The sequence below is a fragment of the Haemaphysalis longicornis genome, unplaced genomic scaffold, assembly GCF_048455015.1.
Source record: "Haemaphysalis longicornis isolate Haplotype H1 unplaced genomic scaffold, Haemaphysalis longicornis Haplotype H1 scaffold_4, whole genome shotgun sequence".
NCBI lineage: Eukaryota > Metazoa > Arthropoda > Arachnida > Ixodida > Ixodidae > Haemaphysalis > Haemaphysalis longicornis.
The window spans coordinates 19706433-19725549 of NW_027526361.1; the positions used below are offsets into that span (position 1 = coordinate 19706433).

Below are 19117 nucleotides of genomic sequence, written 5' to 3' on the forward strand. Positions count from 1 at the left end.
CTTGGTTCATCGGGAGCAAATTACTGTCGACAGAAAAGCGGAATCGTGGATGCTTGCCGGGCTATTTGCCGCCATGTTGGAAAAGCAAGCGGCCACACGTACGCACACTATTTCGCTGAAATAGCGTCCGTCCGCTAAACGCAGAAGCGGCTTAACGTACGGCGCATGCGCAGTGAGAACGGCGCAAAGAAATAGCGTTCGCTAACTGTTTGCGTATGGTTGCGTACGTTATTCTAAAACTCTCTAATAAATTGCCGAGCGCTCGCGTGCATCGCGGCGACCGCTGAGAGTCCCCTGCTCGCGCCCTGGACAACAAAACTGGGTGCAAACTACCACTTAGAAAATTCCGCTCGAAAAATTTGATCTTGGGGAAATAGGCTACGGTCAAACAGCAGGCGACGAGCGATAAATGACCGATATACGGAATTACTACGTACGGTACTTGCGCTACTCATGGCGCTACGTGAAGGTTGCAACTCTCGCGGATCCCTTATTTCCTGTAGCGTTTGGCAAACAAAAGAATGCGTAGTACTTCCATAAAAGTCTCGAACGTCCAGAATAAAAAGAAAACACGGCCGCGCAAAGCACGAACGGCAGACTCAAAACTCATCCTACACGATAAAGTACGAGCTGAGCGATGCGGCACGCCTTAACTACCAGCAGGCAGGAGTGCTCGGCGGCAAATACAGGGCTAGAAAATAGCTCAATTTGGGACCTTTTTAGTCCTGCACATATTATTTATTTCGTGACTATGCACGCGATTTAGCTATAATATTACTGCTCGAAAGGAAGTCGACACCCGCAAGCGACTTCACGCAGGGCTCGAATAATGCTTCCGTTGATAAATAAAAAAAAAAGATGTGTATGCTATTTCCGTGGTCGTCCTCGTATCATCTTTGTGCACAGCAAGTTACACGGCAGTATTTAAGCATCTTGGACAACGATAAATGCCGACGTGCGCGTCGCTAACCCCGGGCTGTCATGCATACTGCGGTATCCGGAGATCCGGAAATCCCCCAACATGGCGGAAGAGCACGTGCTTCCCGCAAGAGGGCGCCAGTTTTTAAGTGCGAATGCACTTTATAAGCGACCCCAAACCTTCCACCGCCGGCGGCGGCGGCGGCGGCGTCCGCAGTCCTCCTCTCCCTAGCAACGGCGTGGAGCAGAGAGGAGCGTCGGTAACAACGGCGCAGTGACGTCACTCACCACGTGACGACACGCCCCTCACCACTCCTCGCGGCGCGACGGCGTGCGCGCGCGCGTCCCTCTCCCTTCCCCGCGCCGTGACGTCACACACTCCACCCCTCTCCCCAGCAGCTGCCGTGCGCCGCTGCGTGTCACTTTCCCTCCCCGCGCCGTGACGTCACGCACCCGCACCTCCTCTCCCCTCGCTCGGCTGCAGCTGCCGTGCGCCGCTGCGCGCGTCCCTCTCCCCTTGCGCTCGCCTCCTCTCTCAGCCACCTGGCTCGGTGCGCTCGGCGCGGCGTGCCCCCCTATATATGCAGCGATAAACTGCCAGACCTCCGTGGGTCGGCTCGCGCGCGCTCTCTCGCTAGTCTCCTGGCTCGCTCTGCTCCAGTTTAGACCGTTCGCTGGCTGGGCGCCTCTCAAGGCGATGTCAGAATTACTACGCCGTGTACTCTCGGCGCAAGAAATGCATTCGCACTTCCTCACGATTCCCTTCGGGGAGGTGTTTTTTTTTGCACAAGGTCTTATTCCGGCAACACAGTGATGCAGACAGTAATCGCATACTAGCGTAGCGCCATCTCGCTGCGCCCAAGCTTTATTCCCCGGGATGAAAAATTGTGGGCCACACCTTCAGCGCACGGAAAAAAAAAATCCATAAGAAATAACAGTAAGGTCCTAAGGCCAATAAAATGAAGTGCCCGATACACGGACAGACTGACTAATTCATCAACAACCAGCCAAAACTGCTAGACCTGCAGAATTTAAACTTCGGGAGCACATATTTATCATGGTGTAGGGGCTGGTTGGCTGGTTGGCTTCACATGGCTAAGTTTTGGTTGGCTTCACATGGCGAAGTTCTAAAAATGGCAGTACGCTGTGCAGTTACGTCTGTAGCCTTAAGGCGCTGAAGTCGCAGAATGAATTGTCCGTCTCAATGTCTGCGGTAAATGCAAGTACCACGCATTAGCGAACGTGTCCATCCACACTTTCATTGCTCGAATCAATCTTTTCCAAGAGCCTCCCCACCAGGGAACCTGCGCAGCTATGAAGTTTAAGCTTCCGGAGTTGTTTAGAAAACAACCTTGCATTTAGTGCGTCCATGCGATCCAAATCCCTTCAAATATTTGTGATGATTTTGTCTTGAGATAACCATCGTGTTTAGGCTTCGGTTTCTTGCAGCAATCAGTTAACGTATTCTGCCAAGCATTAAATCATGCGAGAGGGATGTGTGATCTGCAAAAGTCGATTTCAGCACCACCGCAACAAAGGTTTGCGGTTTCTGATGTAGAGGCGCTTTTTCCGTCTGAGTTGTCAATAACTTCGTCATGCTGGGAAGCTTTGAAGTTCTCTGTACTTTCTTCGGAAAGTTCTCGCTCGGCCGTAACTCCTAGGTGGTCAAGCTCCAAAAATGCTTTCTTCTGCTCATATGCAGGCTCTTTAGTTGTCACGTGCAAGCTTCTCATTTCTGCGAAGTCGACGATCGGAGAGATTAATGTCGCACCTCCGTGCACCGTCCATCCGAAGACTGTTTTCACGGCGGTGAGATTTTAACTAAGTCGCCGGATGTCCCCAGTCACAAGTTTCCAGTATAAGTCCGCTCCGATAAGTAGGCTAATGCCTGGTTCGGGCTGAGCTTCAAAGGAGAAGAAGTCGGCGAATGGCATCGCGTTGACATCAAGTTCCTGAAGAATCGTCTGTTCCGTTAACCGAGGCAGGTCCTTGCTTATCTCAGATACTTCAAGCGCCTCGATTTCAAATTCGCGACGGTCGTACTGGCTGTAGAGGGTGAGTTGACCTCTTTTGTATCGCGTGCCTTGAAAGGACGAATTCCTAAAACCGGACATCGTCATCTCCTCCTCTGCAAGTACATTCGATCGTAGCTTCTTCGACAGCCCTTCGGTTTCAAAACTACGTTGGCTATCTCCGTCGAATAAGTGTCTCACCAGATGTTTGCGTGAAGTTCCCGTAATCCAGACATGTGCATGTCTGAAGCAGGACCATTCTGTCGGAAGTCTTTCATTCCGTTGACGAGCTGGACGCTGTCAATCTTTCCGGCGATTGGCGTTTCCGCGCTGGGTCACAGAAGGAAGTGATATGGCGTCCATTGCAATTTTTACATGACAGCCTTCTCGCACTCCTGCACTCCTTGGCGCGGTGAAAACGCCTAGCGCAGCGAAAGCAACAACCCTGGTGGTTCAACTTGGCTTTGTTTTCGTCTAGTGTAAGTTGAGCCGGGCAGCCCTCTGTGATGTTGTCATGCGATTCACAGAAAAGGCAGCTGTTGTAGGACAACCTAATGGTCAACGTCGAAGCAGAACCTCGAATGTTGTCCTTCACTTGCATCCGTGGTGTGTCGATTGCACATCCAGTCATAACGGAAGTAATCTCCCGACTCCTTACTTCTAGGTTCAACAGGTCAAGGTTTCCCGGCCGCGGCGGCCGCTTTTCTGATGGAGGCGAAAAGCGAAAACGCCCGTCTGTTCGAGATTTCGGCGGACGTTAAAGATCCCCAGGTGGTCAAAATTAATCCGGAGCCCTCCACTACGGCGCGCCTCATCACCTGCGTTGCGTCGGCGCGTTAAACCCCACAATCAATCAATCAGGTCAAGTAACGTCGATACTTCATCGGGCCTTTCACATCTTAGTTCTCGTGCTGATGTTTCCGTCAACGTTATCTTGTTACAGTTGACCACGAGCTCATACGGTAAACTCTGCAATAGCGCAGCCTTTAACATCACTCCGTAGGAATGAATGTGTACATCGAGATTCATTAGCGATCTGACGTGGCTCTGCACACGTTCATGGGGCGTCTGAAGGCCGCTCAAGCCGTCGCAGGAGGCTACTTTAGGCAGGTTTAGAAGTTTTCTCATGTGGTCGTTGATTATCACGGTCTTGTCTCCAAATCGTTGCTGCAGCAGTTCGATGGCCATTAGGTAGCTGTCGTTAGTTGTTGATTAATCCCCTGATGACGCATTGCGCCTTCCCCTTCAGATAACTGTGCAGAAACTCGAGTTTGTCAACGTTGGCTAGCAATGGGCTTTTATGGATCGTCGATTCGAACTGGTCCCAAAATGCAGGCCACTGAGCAAATTCTCTGTGAAAAGGTTGTATCTCAAGTTTGGGCGATCGAACTTGAACTCGTTCTGGAGGTGAGGTAGCAGCCTGTATTGCAGTACCTACCGTTAAAGGGCACGCGGCTGCAAGATTTTTATAAGCGCGGAAAATCATGCATGTGATAGAATCACGGTAGTGTTCTACGGCTGTCAACTCGTCGTCTAATTTCTCATCGGGGACGCGACCCTCGATTTCTTTGTCTATATCGTTTAAAGAAGTCTCTTTCAATTTGAGAATATTTAGCTGTTTCGCCAGCTCACCCATCGGTAGCGGCGTAGTCTCCATCGTGTCCTTCATGTCGTTGATGATCCGTGTAGTTGAGGCGCGTAGAGCACCACGTTTTCGTTTGAGACGGTCCATGATGGTACGCGGTACGCCGAGATGCCGCTCTAGCAGGAGCTGGGGCGATGCGTCGTTCTTGGCAGCTGCGTCTTCTTCAATGGGCCTGCTTCATCGGTAGGGGTCTTCAACGGTGTAATCCTTCCATCCTGCTCCCGGCACCAAATTGTTGAAGACCAGGAGGCAGACGCGGTTAATGGAGCACCGGTTAATTGGCGACCTTCCTACGGGTGTGATTCTGTCCAATTCTGAGGATGATGGTGATGTCACGAGCTTCGCTGCCCGTGCGGTGGCTACTCGCTTCTTGTTTCTATTTCGTCGTCTTCCCAACCATACCACATTTTCTAACAAGCTCTTACGTGAACTTAGGTGACTTTTATGAAGAAAGTTGCCAATATGTGGCGTTCACGTTCCCGCCAACTGATTACCAAGAGGGCGGTGGAAAGCAGGCCTACGTTGTCATGTTTATTGCATTTCGTCTGGTTTTTTCAATTCTGGCAAAGAATTACGCAACTTCAGTAGTGAGAAAATGGGTTAACCTCAGTACTGGTTCCGCTTGACATCATGAAACGTCAAAATGGCAGCACACGTACACAGCCACTCAGACAACCAAAAGGGCGGGACAAAACTGAAAGCCAATCAGAAAAATTAAGGCCGTTCCACGCAACGCGAAAGCTTTCGGAAGTGCAGAGCAGTGATTCGGAATAATGGGCTGTGACGCCGTTATCCGCTCACTGCTACCACCCATCACGCTCTTCGCCGCCCAGTCGCACTCCTCTCCTGATGAATTGAACGGAGGTTTGTCCAACGTATTTCAAATTTCCCGCCTTCACAGTGCTTGCGCGCCTCCTGCCTGGAGTAGCGCGATCGGGAGTTTTTTTTTTTTTTTTTTTGTGCTAGCTTTTCATTTCAGACGTGCCGGCGCCTCACTGCGCAGTTCGGAAAGCGCCATTTTTTTTTCTTGCAGTACCACTTTTCCCCGCTAATAGTAAAAACCAACCCAACGAGCGTTCCTAACTAAATTAATGCGAGGGCTGCCGGTTAATTACATGTATCTGGCTTCAACTGCCCCTGCAGTTTTCTTTGAGCTAAACAACGGGGCTACGTATGACAAGCGCCACAGGTTCACGAGTTTCGAGCGGTTATGATTATATAAACCGGTTTGTTTTTCGAAGCTTGTATAGGAAGCCGTGACGACAGCACGCCGTTGGGGGAACTACGACGACAAGGCGAGCCGCTAAAGTGCTCTGCACCTAAAAAGCTTCCGGTCAAGATGAGGAATTCCCGAAAATTTTCACGAGGCCGGTTAACAGCCTGGTAACAAATCTTTGAAAAAATAATATTTTGGTCAAGTGGTGAAGATCACAAGACGTCAGTGGCGAATTTCCCAGCCAGCCAATCAGTTTAATGATTGGCTGGCTGGGAGATATCTCTCCTAACAGTTTTCAGTGATTTTTATAAATAACCATTTTAAGCTTCCTAGGTTCCTTTGTGGCATTGCATTTACATAGGTCGGAAGGTGCTCGGGAAAGCACGAACATGCTTGGAAGCCGATTCTAAAATCACCTAATTTTGGAAGATTTCACACTCCTCTCGTAATTAAATCTTCCTTGCTGGCTTCCACCCTACTTTGTTCTATTTGGTGGGTCGTCTCCATCGGGCTTGGCTCATTTACCCAACACACGGCGCTCCAGAACTAGAAGAAGGCCTAATGTGTCCCTGTGGGAAAGGGGTGGAGGGGATCAAACCTTCCTAGAACCCTGTAGAAGCAAGATTTTGTCCCAAGCGTTCGCAGAACTACTATGTTTTCTAGAGGTGTTTATTCATTTGCTGCTCCTTGGAGAGGCGCAGCATTTATTGAGCAGACACATGGGTTGGCGCTTTTCGTTGTAACATGCACTTTTATTCAGATCAGCAATAAATAAATAGGTGAACTGTAGAACATTTCATATATCCTTTGTTATGTACAGATATCAGCTCTCGCGTACAGTCACGTTGAAATAGTGAAAAAAAATTGTGTTAACAAGGAAGTGTCATTTCACACTGAAGATATAATTAAAGTTGCCGGTCTGTGCCCAATTGTGGACCGATACTGGTTATAGGTCTACAGCCTTGGAAGCCATTACAAAGCCGAAAGCAACAAAAACGAAGCATGTCAGATATACAAATTCTACGGCCTACATGTCGTCTTCGCAGCCTCGCTAGAACGGTCAATGTACAAGTTTGATGTCTGGGCCATTACAGCAACTGCATCGCATTTCACTGCGACAGTGGACGCATACATGAGAAACAGAGCACGAGACTTCACGCCACTTCAATCGAAATGCAGTTATCAGAGTGAAAGTACACAGACTAACAGGCATACACATAGTCCACGAAGGGCTACTGGAAGGGGTTGTACAGGAACGCGTAATACCGAACATCCGTTGTAATACCCGCAAGCTTAGAAGTTCGATACATGTCACGTGAAAGACCAAGTCTTCTAAAAGTGGTAAAGGAGTTAGCGTGAGCCATGCTGAGGACTTACTTAGAACTTGTAAAAAAGCAATGCTTTACGGACGATAAGTGATCGCATGATTTTTTGCCCAACCCGATTCGCTTTGGTAGCGCATCCACCAAAAAACAGCAGCGGCAGGTAACCTTGAAGGTTATGGCCATAAAGAATGAACACCATACAGCTTTTTTGTGTGTGCGAATTCGTCTGCAAAAAATTTTCGTCGTGCAGAAACTGTTTCATCAGGCCTTGAGGATTTGCTAGCTATCATTCGTGCTCAAAACGAGTTTTCAGAAACTGAAATATGCCTTTTAGCATTGCTACCTTGAGGCCTGGTTTATCAAAGAATACGGAACTTTAGGTATAAATTTAGTTACGTGAAAGCATGAAACACAAACTCACGTCATTGAAAGCACTAAGCTTTGGTCTCACTTCGCTGTTGCATTTTGGCAATCAAGTTGCACGTTTACGAGGGTTTTTTAGTGGTGGCTATACAAGGGACTTCACACAAAGCCATGGGCTAGGTAGTATGCGGCATGTCGAATACGATTAAGCCGAACGGTACCAAATGTGAGGAAAGGTGCACAGAAAGGGAGGTTGGGAATAGGGGGAAGGACGTGCACGATATTTATGCGGACGAAACGACAAACTTCTGCTCATGATAGGAAAGTATACACAGTACTGTGTGTACAGAATACCACTACGGCAGGTATGATCAAAGTAGCGCAACTTTTTTTCTTTCGATACAAATTAATTGTATCCTCCCAAACGACAGAAATCGGTAAGATATACATTTATATATAGTTTCCTGGCGCCTATGTAGCTTGGCACGCTTGAAGTTTAAGTGCATCGCTTGCCTATGTATAAGTATGTACATTTTCTTTATACGCGCACATGGCTGTGTAACAGCAGAAAAGCAAAACAAAGCAAGCAGTCTTTAGAACCACTATCTGTGGGTGTGCATGTGCGTGCGGATGTGTGTGTATGTGTGTGTGTATCTATCTTAGGCTGATGACGTGCTTAATATGTGCACGTAATCATTGAAAGGACACCTCCGCAACTTCCGAGAAGGCAGCGGGTTTATCATAACTTTGGTGAGTTTCCAAGGCGCATCTATTAGACACTGGAAGCGGCGACGTAATTTGCTCCGCAATATGCCTATGGAAAGGAGGTTGCCGGACAATTTTATGGAGATCGTGGCGCTTTTAGGCAGTTTTTCAATGGCAATAAGGAAGCTGTTTTACCACTATTGTCCTTGGCACGAGACCAATAATCAACAGACAGTGCTACAGGCTTGATTTAATGGCTTATAATGTAGCTTCAATCTCCAAGAGCAGGGGCAACCAGGTAGAGCTGTAGTAATTTCCAGCAGAGCATTCTGATTTTGAAAACAGAACCAATAAAGTACCAGTCACTAATGCTGTATTTGCTGCAGATGGACACAAAACTTCTGTCACAACACCTGCAATGATAAAACCTAAATGCGCAAATGCGTCAATGCCATTGGAATCGTACTTTGAGCCATTGTCTGAAACTGCCTGAAACGGAGCCTTTACACAAGAAGTTTATGAACAGCTTCCCAAGCCAGCGAAAGACATCATGCGAATTGCACGCTTAGTGAAAGTGTCTACGCATGCGTAATACTAACATCTTTTTTCCTTTTGTTTTTCTGGCAATTATTTGAAGCTGCGAATCGCAACATGCTCTTCTGTACTTCATACCGTCACAGTCGATATTAGAGGGCACCTCTATACTGGAGGCACGGGATTCTGGGCTTTATTTTTTTCTCTTGCCCTATAGCATAATTTAAAGCAAGAGAAATGGTGCGCGATTGAGCTATCGAGCCATGCACGATTCTCGCAAACCAAGCATTCACATGACAGCCTTATGCAAAACTATATATATGTATATATATATTTTTTCTACAGTTATGATATGGCTTATTTTATATCGTCGAGCTCGAGGCTTTATCGCATGGTCTGTTGTCATGAACGCTTGAAGCGCGATAAATATGTTACACGATAGAAACGCTATTAGTATATAATATATATATATATATATATATATATATATATATATATATATATATATATATATAAACACTTTTTGTGAACGTGCGTATGAACAACACCTTGTATGTAAATAAGTTAGCAACGCCACGATTAAGAACAAGCCACATCCCCTCAACAACAACTACGCAGCGTGTAGGTTTACCGTGTGGACCACACGCTCACTATACACGACAGTACAAATTAGGGCCGATACATTTGCAAAAGCACGTTACTAGCTGCAGCATGAAAGTGCGGAAATGCCATGGTGTGCTGCTGCCCCAGACGAACATCAGGCACAGCGCACCGTAAAAGCTGACATTCCATTGGAGTGATGTCACTGAGCACTTAGTGGCTCTCTGGAGGCGTCTTACACCCCCGTTGCACGATGCAAGCTAAATGCCATCAAGTTGAACGAGTTTTCTTTGAATGGTCGCTGCTACTGAAACGCTTTCACCAGCACTGGTATGGAAATACCTTTAACACATCCTTACAGACATTTTACATGAACACCGTCACGCGACATACCTTGCACTTTGTGTCCAAGCAATGTCTTCAGAAAACTCCTTTAAACAAAATGACATTTGACTATGCCATGTTGCAGGGGTGCTCACATGGTACAGAGCAAAAAGCAGTTCTATGCGAACTAAACTGCACATCTGGTGGGCTATTTTTGGCAGGAGAGCCATCATTCAGAGCTTCCATTTCGCTTTTAAGTGAAAGATAACACATGTACACTTAAGAAAACAAATAGAAGTGGATGTAGTCACTTACAGCCGAATATAATGACAATTGAAACAGTATTCTAGCTTTACAGAGCATTGTACTAACAGAAACTTTGCCCCAAGTTTGAAAATGCGGGTGTTACCACCCAGGAACTCTCTCGGTTTTTGTCTTAAGCCATATTCGTGGCTTCCATTGGCACTTGCGCCCATGCCCGTGAATGTCAACAAATTTGAAGTGCCGATGACCCAAGTTCTGGTCATGCATTCAGTGTGACGACGCCTTGTGACCAGCTAACTACACTGCAGCACATATTCCCGGTGATCTTCAAGCGTCAGATTAAACCGGACAGCGAACAGTGCCGTACACGCTAGAACAATCCACACGATAGCTGTTGGGTAGTGCCGTAGCAGAGCATCCAAAACCAGCTGCCAACAGCATTAGCTCTCGAGGAAAATGTGGTCATGACATTATGCAATGCGAGTGTACGCGTGAGAAACAATGTACACGCGAAACTAGCGAAAACAGACTCCGTGGCGTATGTATGCTAAAATGGCATGCAATTGTGCGGACGTGCGAGCAGTAGCGAAGAACGCAAGTAGCAGTTAATATAAGTGCAGCTGTGAAAAAATACTACACACTAGCAGCCTTGGCTGTTTGCAGTCTCTTCTTGACAACACATTGTGAATGTCAGCTTTGTATCATTTCTAGGTTATCGGCACTATTTTCGAGCTTGAGTTTTTGCCTACCAGCTATTCGCAAGGGCGAATACACTCAGAAAAACATGGCCGTTCTGAGTTAAGCCAATTAGAATCTTCGGTAGTTGCTACCGTGCATTGCAAACTGAATATTCTTTAGACAAGTCATAGAATGCTAACAAATGGCTTCACTATTCATATAGCACATGCCTAGGACGGCTTAGGTCAGCACTGAACCAGAGATCAGCACCGGTGACGTTGTACTCCACCCTAGAGCAGTGGTTCTCCAGCAAGACTGTGTCAACAATTTCAGACAGTTTGAGCGCGGATATGTGAGTGTTAGGGTACACGTTGGAATGAAAGGCTAAGTATAGAAGTACGCTGACCACTACCTCAGCAACGACATTTTTGGAGGCGATGTCGTATTTTTTAAAAGTTCACGGAGAAGAAGGCTGGAGGCCGGTGTCCGATCCCTTGTACCATTAGCCTTTGGTTACACGGCAAGAACAATTAAAACTTTAGTGGGTTCACACGCGTGAATGCCCGTTGCATCTGCCTAATGCTGTCACATGACATTGTAAAAAGTGAATTCTTCACACACACAAGAATAATTTCAAGACATGTATGTAATTTTTATGCAGTTTTCTCAAATACTTAGCAATGCGTAAAATTTTTTTTGGGTGATCACGCAAAAGTAATGGAAAGAACGAGTGGGAGCAAACGACTGAGGAAGCTACGCTTTGCGGATGCAACAGTAGCCGTTTTTTGTTAATCAACACATTAGATGATGCAATGTCATTTACTCATAAAATCGCCTAATTTTCTTTTTTTTAAACAATTCTTTATATAAAGAACAACACACAAAAGAAGATGCATGCCAGGCTCGCAACATGGGATAACGAGGAAAAGCGATCACATGCCAATACGCAGGTGGCCAGTTGTTATGGTGATGCTCCTGGCTTGTCGATGTCAAATTTTGTGGTGCAGCTACCAAACGTACATTGTAATTCGCCACTGTGCTCCTACCACGTGGCACACAGTGGAGGTGTAGTGGAAAGCTTTGTGCAATTGCTGTATTAACAGTCTCAGCCTGCTGCAGTTGGGTTTTTGGCACCGACAAAACGATCTCGCCTGAGTGTCTGGTCAACGATCAACACTAAAAATTATGTGGTGCCAGTGCTGCCAAGAAGTTGGAAGGATGTGCATGTCCTGCAGTAAGGCCACCTTATTGCATGACCAACACTATTACAAAGGTAAGAAGACACTAAGGCGGGCATACATGAAAAATATTTTAAAAGCTTTCCAAACCATAGTAATACCTTTTGCGCACGCAGACACCCATTTGAGAACCACTGCACTGGGGTTACACAAAGCCAACGCATCTAGATAAGCGTTCGCAAGTCTTCTACTTGCAGCTGACTGAACAATGCAGTCTACCCAGTGTATCAATAGCTAAAGCACAGATTTCAGAGGTAAGTCCCAACACGAGAACGTATGGGTCATAAATGCAGAATAACCCCTTTACAAAGTTTTGTACGCATTTTCACTAAGGCACAATATATAAAAAATAAGCTTAAGAATGACTTCTACTCAAGAAACCCAAGATTAGACTGCGGGGAGAAAAAAGGGTAAACATGTGTATTCTAGGTCATGCTACCTTGCGTGATCGCAATAAAGCAGTATGAAAACATTTTATTAAATTGGATAATGACTTATTTTCTAGTCGCTAACATTGTCAAAAATGTTGCGAGCAAGGAAAGGTTTCTGTGTGGTGTCTCTTGCAAATCAGCCAACATCTCATTGTGCTACAAATGGGTGACGAGGACTGCACAGCAGGTGGTACCAAGGTTTTCCAGGTGCATTGTACTGGTACCCAAAAATCCGTGGACGACACCATGAAAGCTGAAATTCACAAACTGGTCCACTCGCGGCACATGCAAAGAACCTTCCAGCAGGAGAGCACTCCTTAAGAGACTGGATATGCAGTGAACTTTACATCAAATTAAGAAAAAAGAACAGCAGGGATTTAACACACTGCCCAACGCAACATTGCCCAGCATTTCAACATATATAAGTGGCCATTTCATGTGCATGGAGAGAGTGCATTCCTTAAAAATTAAAAAGTTGTTAAACCCTGAAAATAAATTGGGAATCTTAGTAACTAAGCTGTATACTGTGAGAAAGGAACACACGTGGAGCCAAAACTCTTCAAAGCTCTAATATTCTTTGTTAACATGTAAATTTTCAGGCACTCAGAAATCAAAGTACCGAAATGTGAAGCGAATTTTGTGAACACCAGACACCTGTTGGCACTAGCCATTGCTATGCTTGCCTCACAAAAGAGTAATCGTACAAACAATTACACTAGTGATTGATGATGCAGAGCATGAGTGATACATAGTGTCGAAAAAAATTACTGTGCCAACAAAAGCTTATGTTAAAGCTTAATCAGAATAGAAAAATGAGGCTAACAGCATGTGAAACAACCTTAATTGGTTTGTAAATTTATAGACCCACAGATATAACACTACTAGCCATGTCTACATTGCCCGTTGCTAGGAAGGCTGGTTATTACGCGAATTGAGCAGATTCTTTTTTCTTTAAAAATTGCTGCATGTTATACGAGTAAGCTAACAATTCTGTTCATCACTGACCTATTGTAATAGCAAGTCACCTCCCAATCAGACCTTTTGTTATAAGAACAGAAGCCACTAAATGCTAAACAATGCACAATGTTACGGCCCCTTAACCATTGCACGCAATTTGTCCCCAAATAGAAAAGCAAAGAAAAACGTCCATGGCTTTTCTACAAATGAGCAAGGCCCAATTGAAAGAGTGCTCTCCATATTTATGTAAAACTAAAAACGCCAGTAAGCCTGAACATTGGTCAAGGAATTAAAACATTGCCAAATGACATCAATTATCTATACAGATGTATGTACAAGACATAGGTTCATGAAATGCAGCCTTTTTCCTGTTATGGTATGGAGACTAATGCAAGTTAGTGACAGTGGTTAAAACAATACACGAAAATTGGCAAGCTGCATTGTCACAAGCAACAACATTGACGTAAAAAAAGCAGTAGACAAACTGGAAAAAGGTAGCAATGCAGCAAGTTCTCCTGGCCGAATCACGACTTTCTGAAGGAGAAGAAAGGAAACCTGGACTTGTTCGTCGGTGCTGGTGCCATCAGCATGGGCATCTGGTTCTTGTGCGTAATTTGTATCTGCGATAGAAGGAATAGAGGTGTAGAAAGGGGCTGATCATTTGCTGCCTACATTAGAACCTACAGACCGTTCAAACATTTCAAAATGACTACCAGACCATCGGTAACAGCCACTAGCAACTGAGCATAAATACACAAGAAAAACACTTAAAGGGGTTGTGACATCAAATTTGTTGCGTGTGCGTTCCTTGTTGCAAACTTTTCATATTGCTTTAGAAAGCATTATACACGCTCGCACATTTACATATTCCGAGTAAATAATTTATTATCGCACGATTCATGTGCACAGGATTCGGTTTTGGTTTCTCGGCGCCGATTTGAGCGGTGACGTCAGAGTGCTGCAAGTACGTTCAGTCATTGCGGGCCAGCTCTTTCGCTCACACGGAGGATGCGACCGCTAAATACAAACCCAATGATCAATGAAATTAAGAAAGCAATAGCACAGAATAGTTTGTTAAATCTTAAACTAAATTATGTTAAAGAACACTCTGGGTCGTTGGGGAATACTATAGCAGATGAACTAGAAAAGAAGCGTCAAAAAATGGAGAAAAATGTTTGTACCACTTACGAAACGATTTATTGTTAGACAGCTTCATATAACGTTAATTAACGAATGGAACAATAATTGGAGTAAGGAAGGAAAATCAACCTATACATATACCTGGATAAAAAATCTTAAATTCATCCCAGATCATTTCCCAACATATTTTTATTCATTACAGGCCTTAATAGGACACGGAAGATTTCCGTTTTATTTTTTACGATTTAGGATCACAGAACATTCACAATGTAGTTGCACAAGAGAAGCAGAAAATTTTGATCATTATTTAATAGATTGCCAGCTATTGACTAAAGAAAAGAGAGAGTTAGCTAAAAAATTCGGAGAGAATATAGTTAATAGAAAACCAGAAATCATCAAGAACGAAGATACAAGAGAGATAATTGAAAGAATGGTTCATAATATTAATGAGTTCATTTTACAGAGGTAGGAAGGTATACTACAAGTAACATTAATATAACCCAATTACAAGAGGTGACATGATACGGAGATGGGGTAGAAAAGCCATTTTGGTGGGGATTCTTCCGCCTTCATTTCCCATCATGCCCTTGGTACATCACAACAACATATCATACCAACAGCCACATGACACACAAGACAAATCACACACAAAAATACGTTTATGATGCAGGAGGCAGAACCAATCAAGTTAAGCATTTTTTTCGTTTCCCTTCCATTTAAGTAACATCTTTGAAGACTCAAGGAACCAATTCTTCAATCAACTTTCAATACCACAGCAAGAGCGTGAAGAGCGAAGAACATTTTTGTAACCACTCTTATATTTTATTTGTTTATCTTAAACCCAATAAAAGCTCGCTGAGCCTGCCCGTTCCTAAAGCTGTGGTGGAGCTGATGGTGATCCCTCATTCATTTCTTCTTCGTTTTCTCTTTTTATTTCTTTCCATCTTTTTATATCTTATCTTTAACTTATTATTTTTTTCTTTACTTCCGATCCTTTACTCTCTCTTGCGATACACTAGTGGTGCAGGCTGGGCTCTCTTGCCCATCTCACACTCTGTCGGACGGATATTACTGCAGTCGCCAATCTCTACCGAAGAGCAGAGCTGCCGCAGCACTGTCGATTCCGCGTCGGCGGCAGCTTCTGATAAATCCCCTACGCACTGATTTCTTCAGCCACCCAAAAAGCGGCCGTGGACGCGATGCAGGCCCTGCGAGTGCTAATTGCTGCCGCGGCTAGATAACGACGCTCTAGAAAGTGAATGGCAGACGCGCGCTGGGAGCAGCCAGCCGGTCCACCTACAAGATGTCAGGGTTAAAATGCGGCTGATGGTCGATTGCCGCGCTCGTAAGCGGTGCAGATGATGATTTTCAAGACAATTCGCCATCACATAGTTGCCTCCTTTCTCGTATGTGCAGCTTTGTTTAGGACTTGAGCCCAATTTAGTGCAGCGGTAACTAGTTATCGCTCGAGCTACCTGCGCCGGCCTGCGCCACTTCTCGGCTGCGGCCGCCGCCTGCACAGCGGCCGTGCGGCTCCATCAGTACGCCTGACATGTGCTCGGCGCGTTTTCACTTCCAGCGTAATTAAAAGCACTAAATGTAGGGTGTCTGGAACTGCTCGGGAACTTGATTCGTGGCCAGTTGCCCGATGAGCCAACGAAATCCCGCCGCATCCGCTGCAACGGATCGGCTCGTTTGTAGGTCGAGAGTAAAAGCTCTGCCCACCTATCGGAGCGGCAGATGGGGCTAGCGCATCGCGAGCACTCGCTTTCTGATCTGACCGAACAGGTAACCGCGGTAACGCGGGTTCGTATTGACGTCGCTCGAGTCGCTAACGTGGTACGACGTCACTGAAACTTTGTTATGCTGGAAATACAATGACGTCGTGATTAAGGGCGCTAGCGATGGGTCCGGATCTCCAGGACGCGAAACAGAAGTGCTTAGGTGATCATAAGTGTCCAGGAAACAGCAAATGTTTAGGTTACAGCAAGTGTCTGGACGGGAGGTTCATCGTGACTTTTTTCACGAAGGGCCTTCCCAGCAGAAATTAAACAAACAGAAATGTCGGTATAAAAGAAACTGCATGCTGAAAAAGCATTGCCGAAAATGCTGAAGCTGCGTTAGCTGGTTCACACTGCCCACATAAAAACAGCACACAGACAGGACGAAGAAAAGAGAAAGCGCGCACTTGCGCTTCGTGGCTCCCCTTTTCTTTGTTCTTTTGATCTGCTGTTTTCACGTAAATAAAAACCCACCAGGTCGAAGGTGGAACGAGCAGATGTCCTTGTGTAAGCTAAAACGCAGAGTCCTCAGTGGCTAGGCCGTTGCGCTGCTGAGCACGAGGTCGCCGGTTCGATTCCCGGCCGCGGCGGCCGCTTTTCTGATGGAGGCGAAAAGCAAAAACACCCGTGTGTACGAGATTTTGGCGCACGTTAAAGATCCCCAGGTGGTCAAAATTAATCCGGAGCCCTCCACTACGGCGCGGCTCTTCGCCTGCGTTGCGTCGGCGCGTTAAACCCTGCAATTAATCAATCAATAAAACGGAAAGTCCATGATGATAGGGTATCCTCCTTGCTTTATTTAAAGCCTACTACTGTATGTTCCGAGCGGGATTAAAACCCTTCAAACAAGGTTAAAACTTTGTATAGAAGTTTTAACATAGTTTTTCTTCCTCCTACCTCCTCCCAACACCCTTCCTTCTGCACGAGCGTTTTCATGAGCGTTTGTAGTATTTTCATGCCATAAGCATGGCACATAATGGGCCCAGTATTACAGACCTTATGCAATGTAAACAAATCGTTGCATTTTCTATCATATATAAATAATTGTTTTCTGCTCCGGATATTAGTTCATAATGCAGTGAGTATACTGAAATCATAAGCAGCAATTTTCGATCTTTAAGAGCAAGTTTGTACACACCGCATGCCGACCTGGTCACAACATTTCCAGTTCTCAGTAGGTTGCAAATTCACAGTTCCAACCCCTGTTTATGTTGTGCCGGCTCATAAATCAATAAATGCTATGATTGCCTGCGGAACTTTAAAGCTTTAATACGTACCAACAATTATGAAGCTCAAAGTTCTGAAAGCGAAAGTTCCAACAGATGCGCTTTTTGCAGAAGTGGCGATGACCTTAGCGTCAGAAGCACAAGAAACCATGTGCAATATGTGCAGTTAGCCTTGGTTGAAAGCAGTATTTTCTGCACACAACTCTCCATATACCGGAATTGGCCAAGATAACAATTGCTACCAACGAACACATGTGAGGCCAATTCAGGCACATGTGACCTTGAGAAGCAGAACGAAATGTCCCTGCATTGTATGAAAAGATTTGTGACATCGCGCAAGTGCCATTTTTTGTGATGTGAGACGCCTCCTTCAAGTAAGCGCGGAATTGGCACTTACCGTGCAAGGTGGCTGCACCCAGGGTTCCCCATCGATCTGCATGGGGAACCTCTTTCTTGTCCTGAAAGCCCAACCAAAAAAAAAAAGAAAAAGAAAAAAGAAAGAACAATGAAAACTCGGCCGCTTACAGGAAAGCTTATGAAAAGAAGTGAGGTATGCGCTGGTTCCAATTAAAATAACAAAGCGACACAAGAAAGCTTAGTGGAAAGTTATTCTAGCAAAAGGCATACATTTACTTTTGAATAAGCATTTGGAAAGAAAAGTGCCCAAGTATTTTGTCTTTCAAAGGAAATGTATCGGAATATGTTCTTTTAGAGCTATTAAGCACAGCGTGGAAGTGCAACACTGAGGGTGGTATAGCACGCAGCCAATGCAAAACAATGTGGACTGACCGTATGACGACTGAGGAGCACTGCGCGAGCCTGCGCCCAGAAGCTCTGAGGCCAGCCTTGACCTGGCCCATGTGCATGCTGCTCTCCAGGCCGATTACTTCGATCAGTCGGTCACCGATGTCTGCGCAGGAAACCGAAAAACAGTAAGAAATGTTGCCGCTACTCCTACGGTGCTGCAACCATAAGTTACTACCTTTAAAGGGGCCACGAAGACAAAACACAAGCTTGGTTCCTGAAAAGCCTGCTTTGTCCCGATAGCAATGATATCAAGTTTATCGCAAACTTCGAACAAATAAGAACGATAGTAAAGGAAACAGATGAAGCAGTGGCCACTCCCCAGTCACTTTTTGGCAACTTATCTATGACGTCACAGAATCTTGTTCGCGCAATGGGCGGGCGCTTATCTAAGCCACCACCAAGGAATATGACTGGGCGATTAGTGGGGCCTCTGGTTTCGTTTGATGGTATCACATGTGCTAATCACATGTGCTAACCTGAAGTTAACACACAGATAACTATGTTTTTACCCTTGGCATATATTATGTCAGTGCTGCCCATGTATGTCACTGCAGCGCGAAACCTGAAAGTTTCTTAGTATTTCTTGTTTTTTTTTTTGAAGGTTAAAAAAGTGTCGTTCGTGGATTAAATGGGGTTCAGTGAGTTAACACAGGATAGTTGCTTCAAACTGAACAAAGCTGTATTTTGTCTTCATGGCTCCTTTAAGGCTTTCCTTTTTGCAAACCGCGCATCGGTTAGCACTTAAAGTTTGCATGAAGGTCCCATTTGAGATCAGTGATGTAGCTGCCCTGTTACTTACAAACAGAATAAAATGATTTATACGTTTTGTAACGGCTGCAGTAGTTACGGGAATGTGACCATTTGATGCGATCATACTGATCATATTGGGCCATACTGCGTCATATTGGGAAGTATATGATCATACCGGGTAATACAGCGCCACCACCTGTATC

The 19117-nt window shown here is 45.4% G+C and overlaps 1 protein-coding gene across 6 annotated transcripts in view; it reads right to left on the minus strand.

The window, feature by feature from the left end:
* Positions 1 to 6522: 6522 nt before the first annotated feature.
* Positions 6523 to 19117, minus strand: part of Dgk (diacyl glycerol kinase 1) — a 603682-nt gene continuing 591087 nt past the window's right edge. For all 6 annotated transcript variants that reach the window (XM_077706109.1, XM_077706108.1, XM_077706111.1 and 3 more), the window contains 3 exons: positions 18147 to 18267; positions 17755 to 17815; positions 6523 to 13830 (listed from right to left, as the gene is read on the minus strand). In XM_077706109.1, the coding sequence (XP_077562235.1) occupies positions 13735 to 13830; positions 17755 to 17815; positions 18147 to 18267 (278 nt within the window). In that variant the 3' untranslated portion in view covers positions 6523 to 13734. The remainder of the gene's footprint in view (positions 13831 to 17754; positions 17816 to 18146; positions 18268 to 19117) is intronic.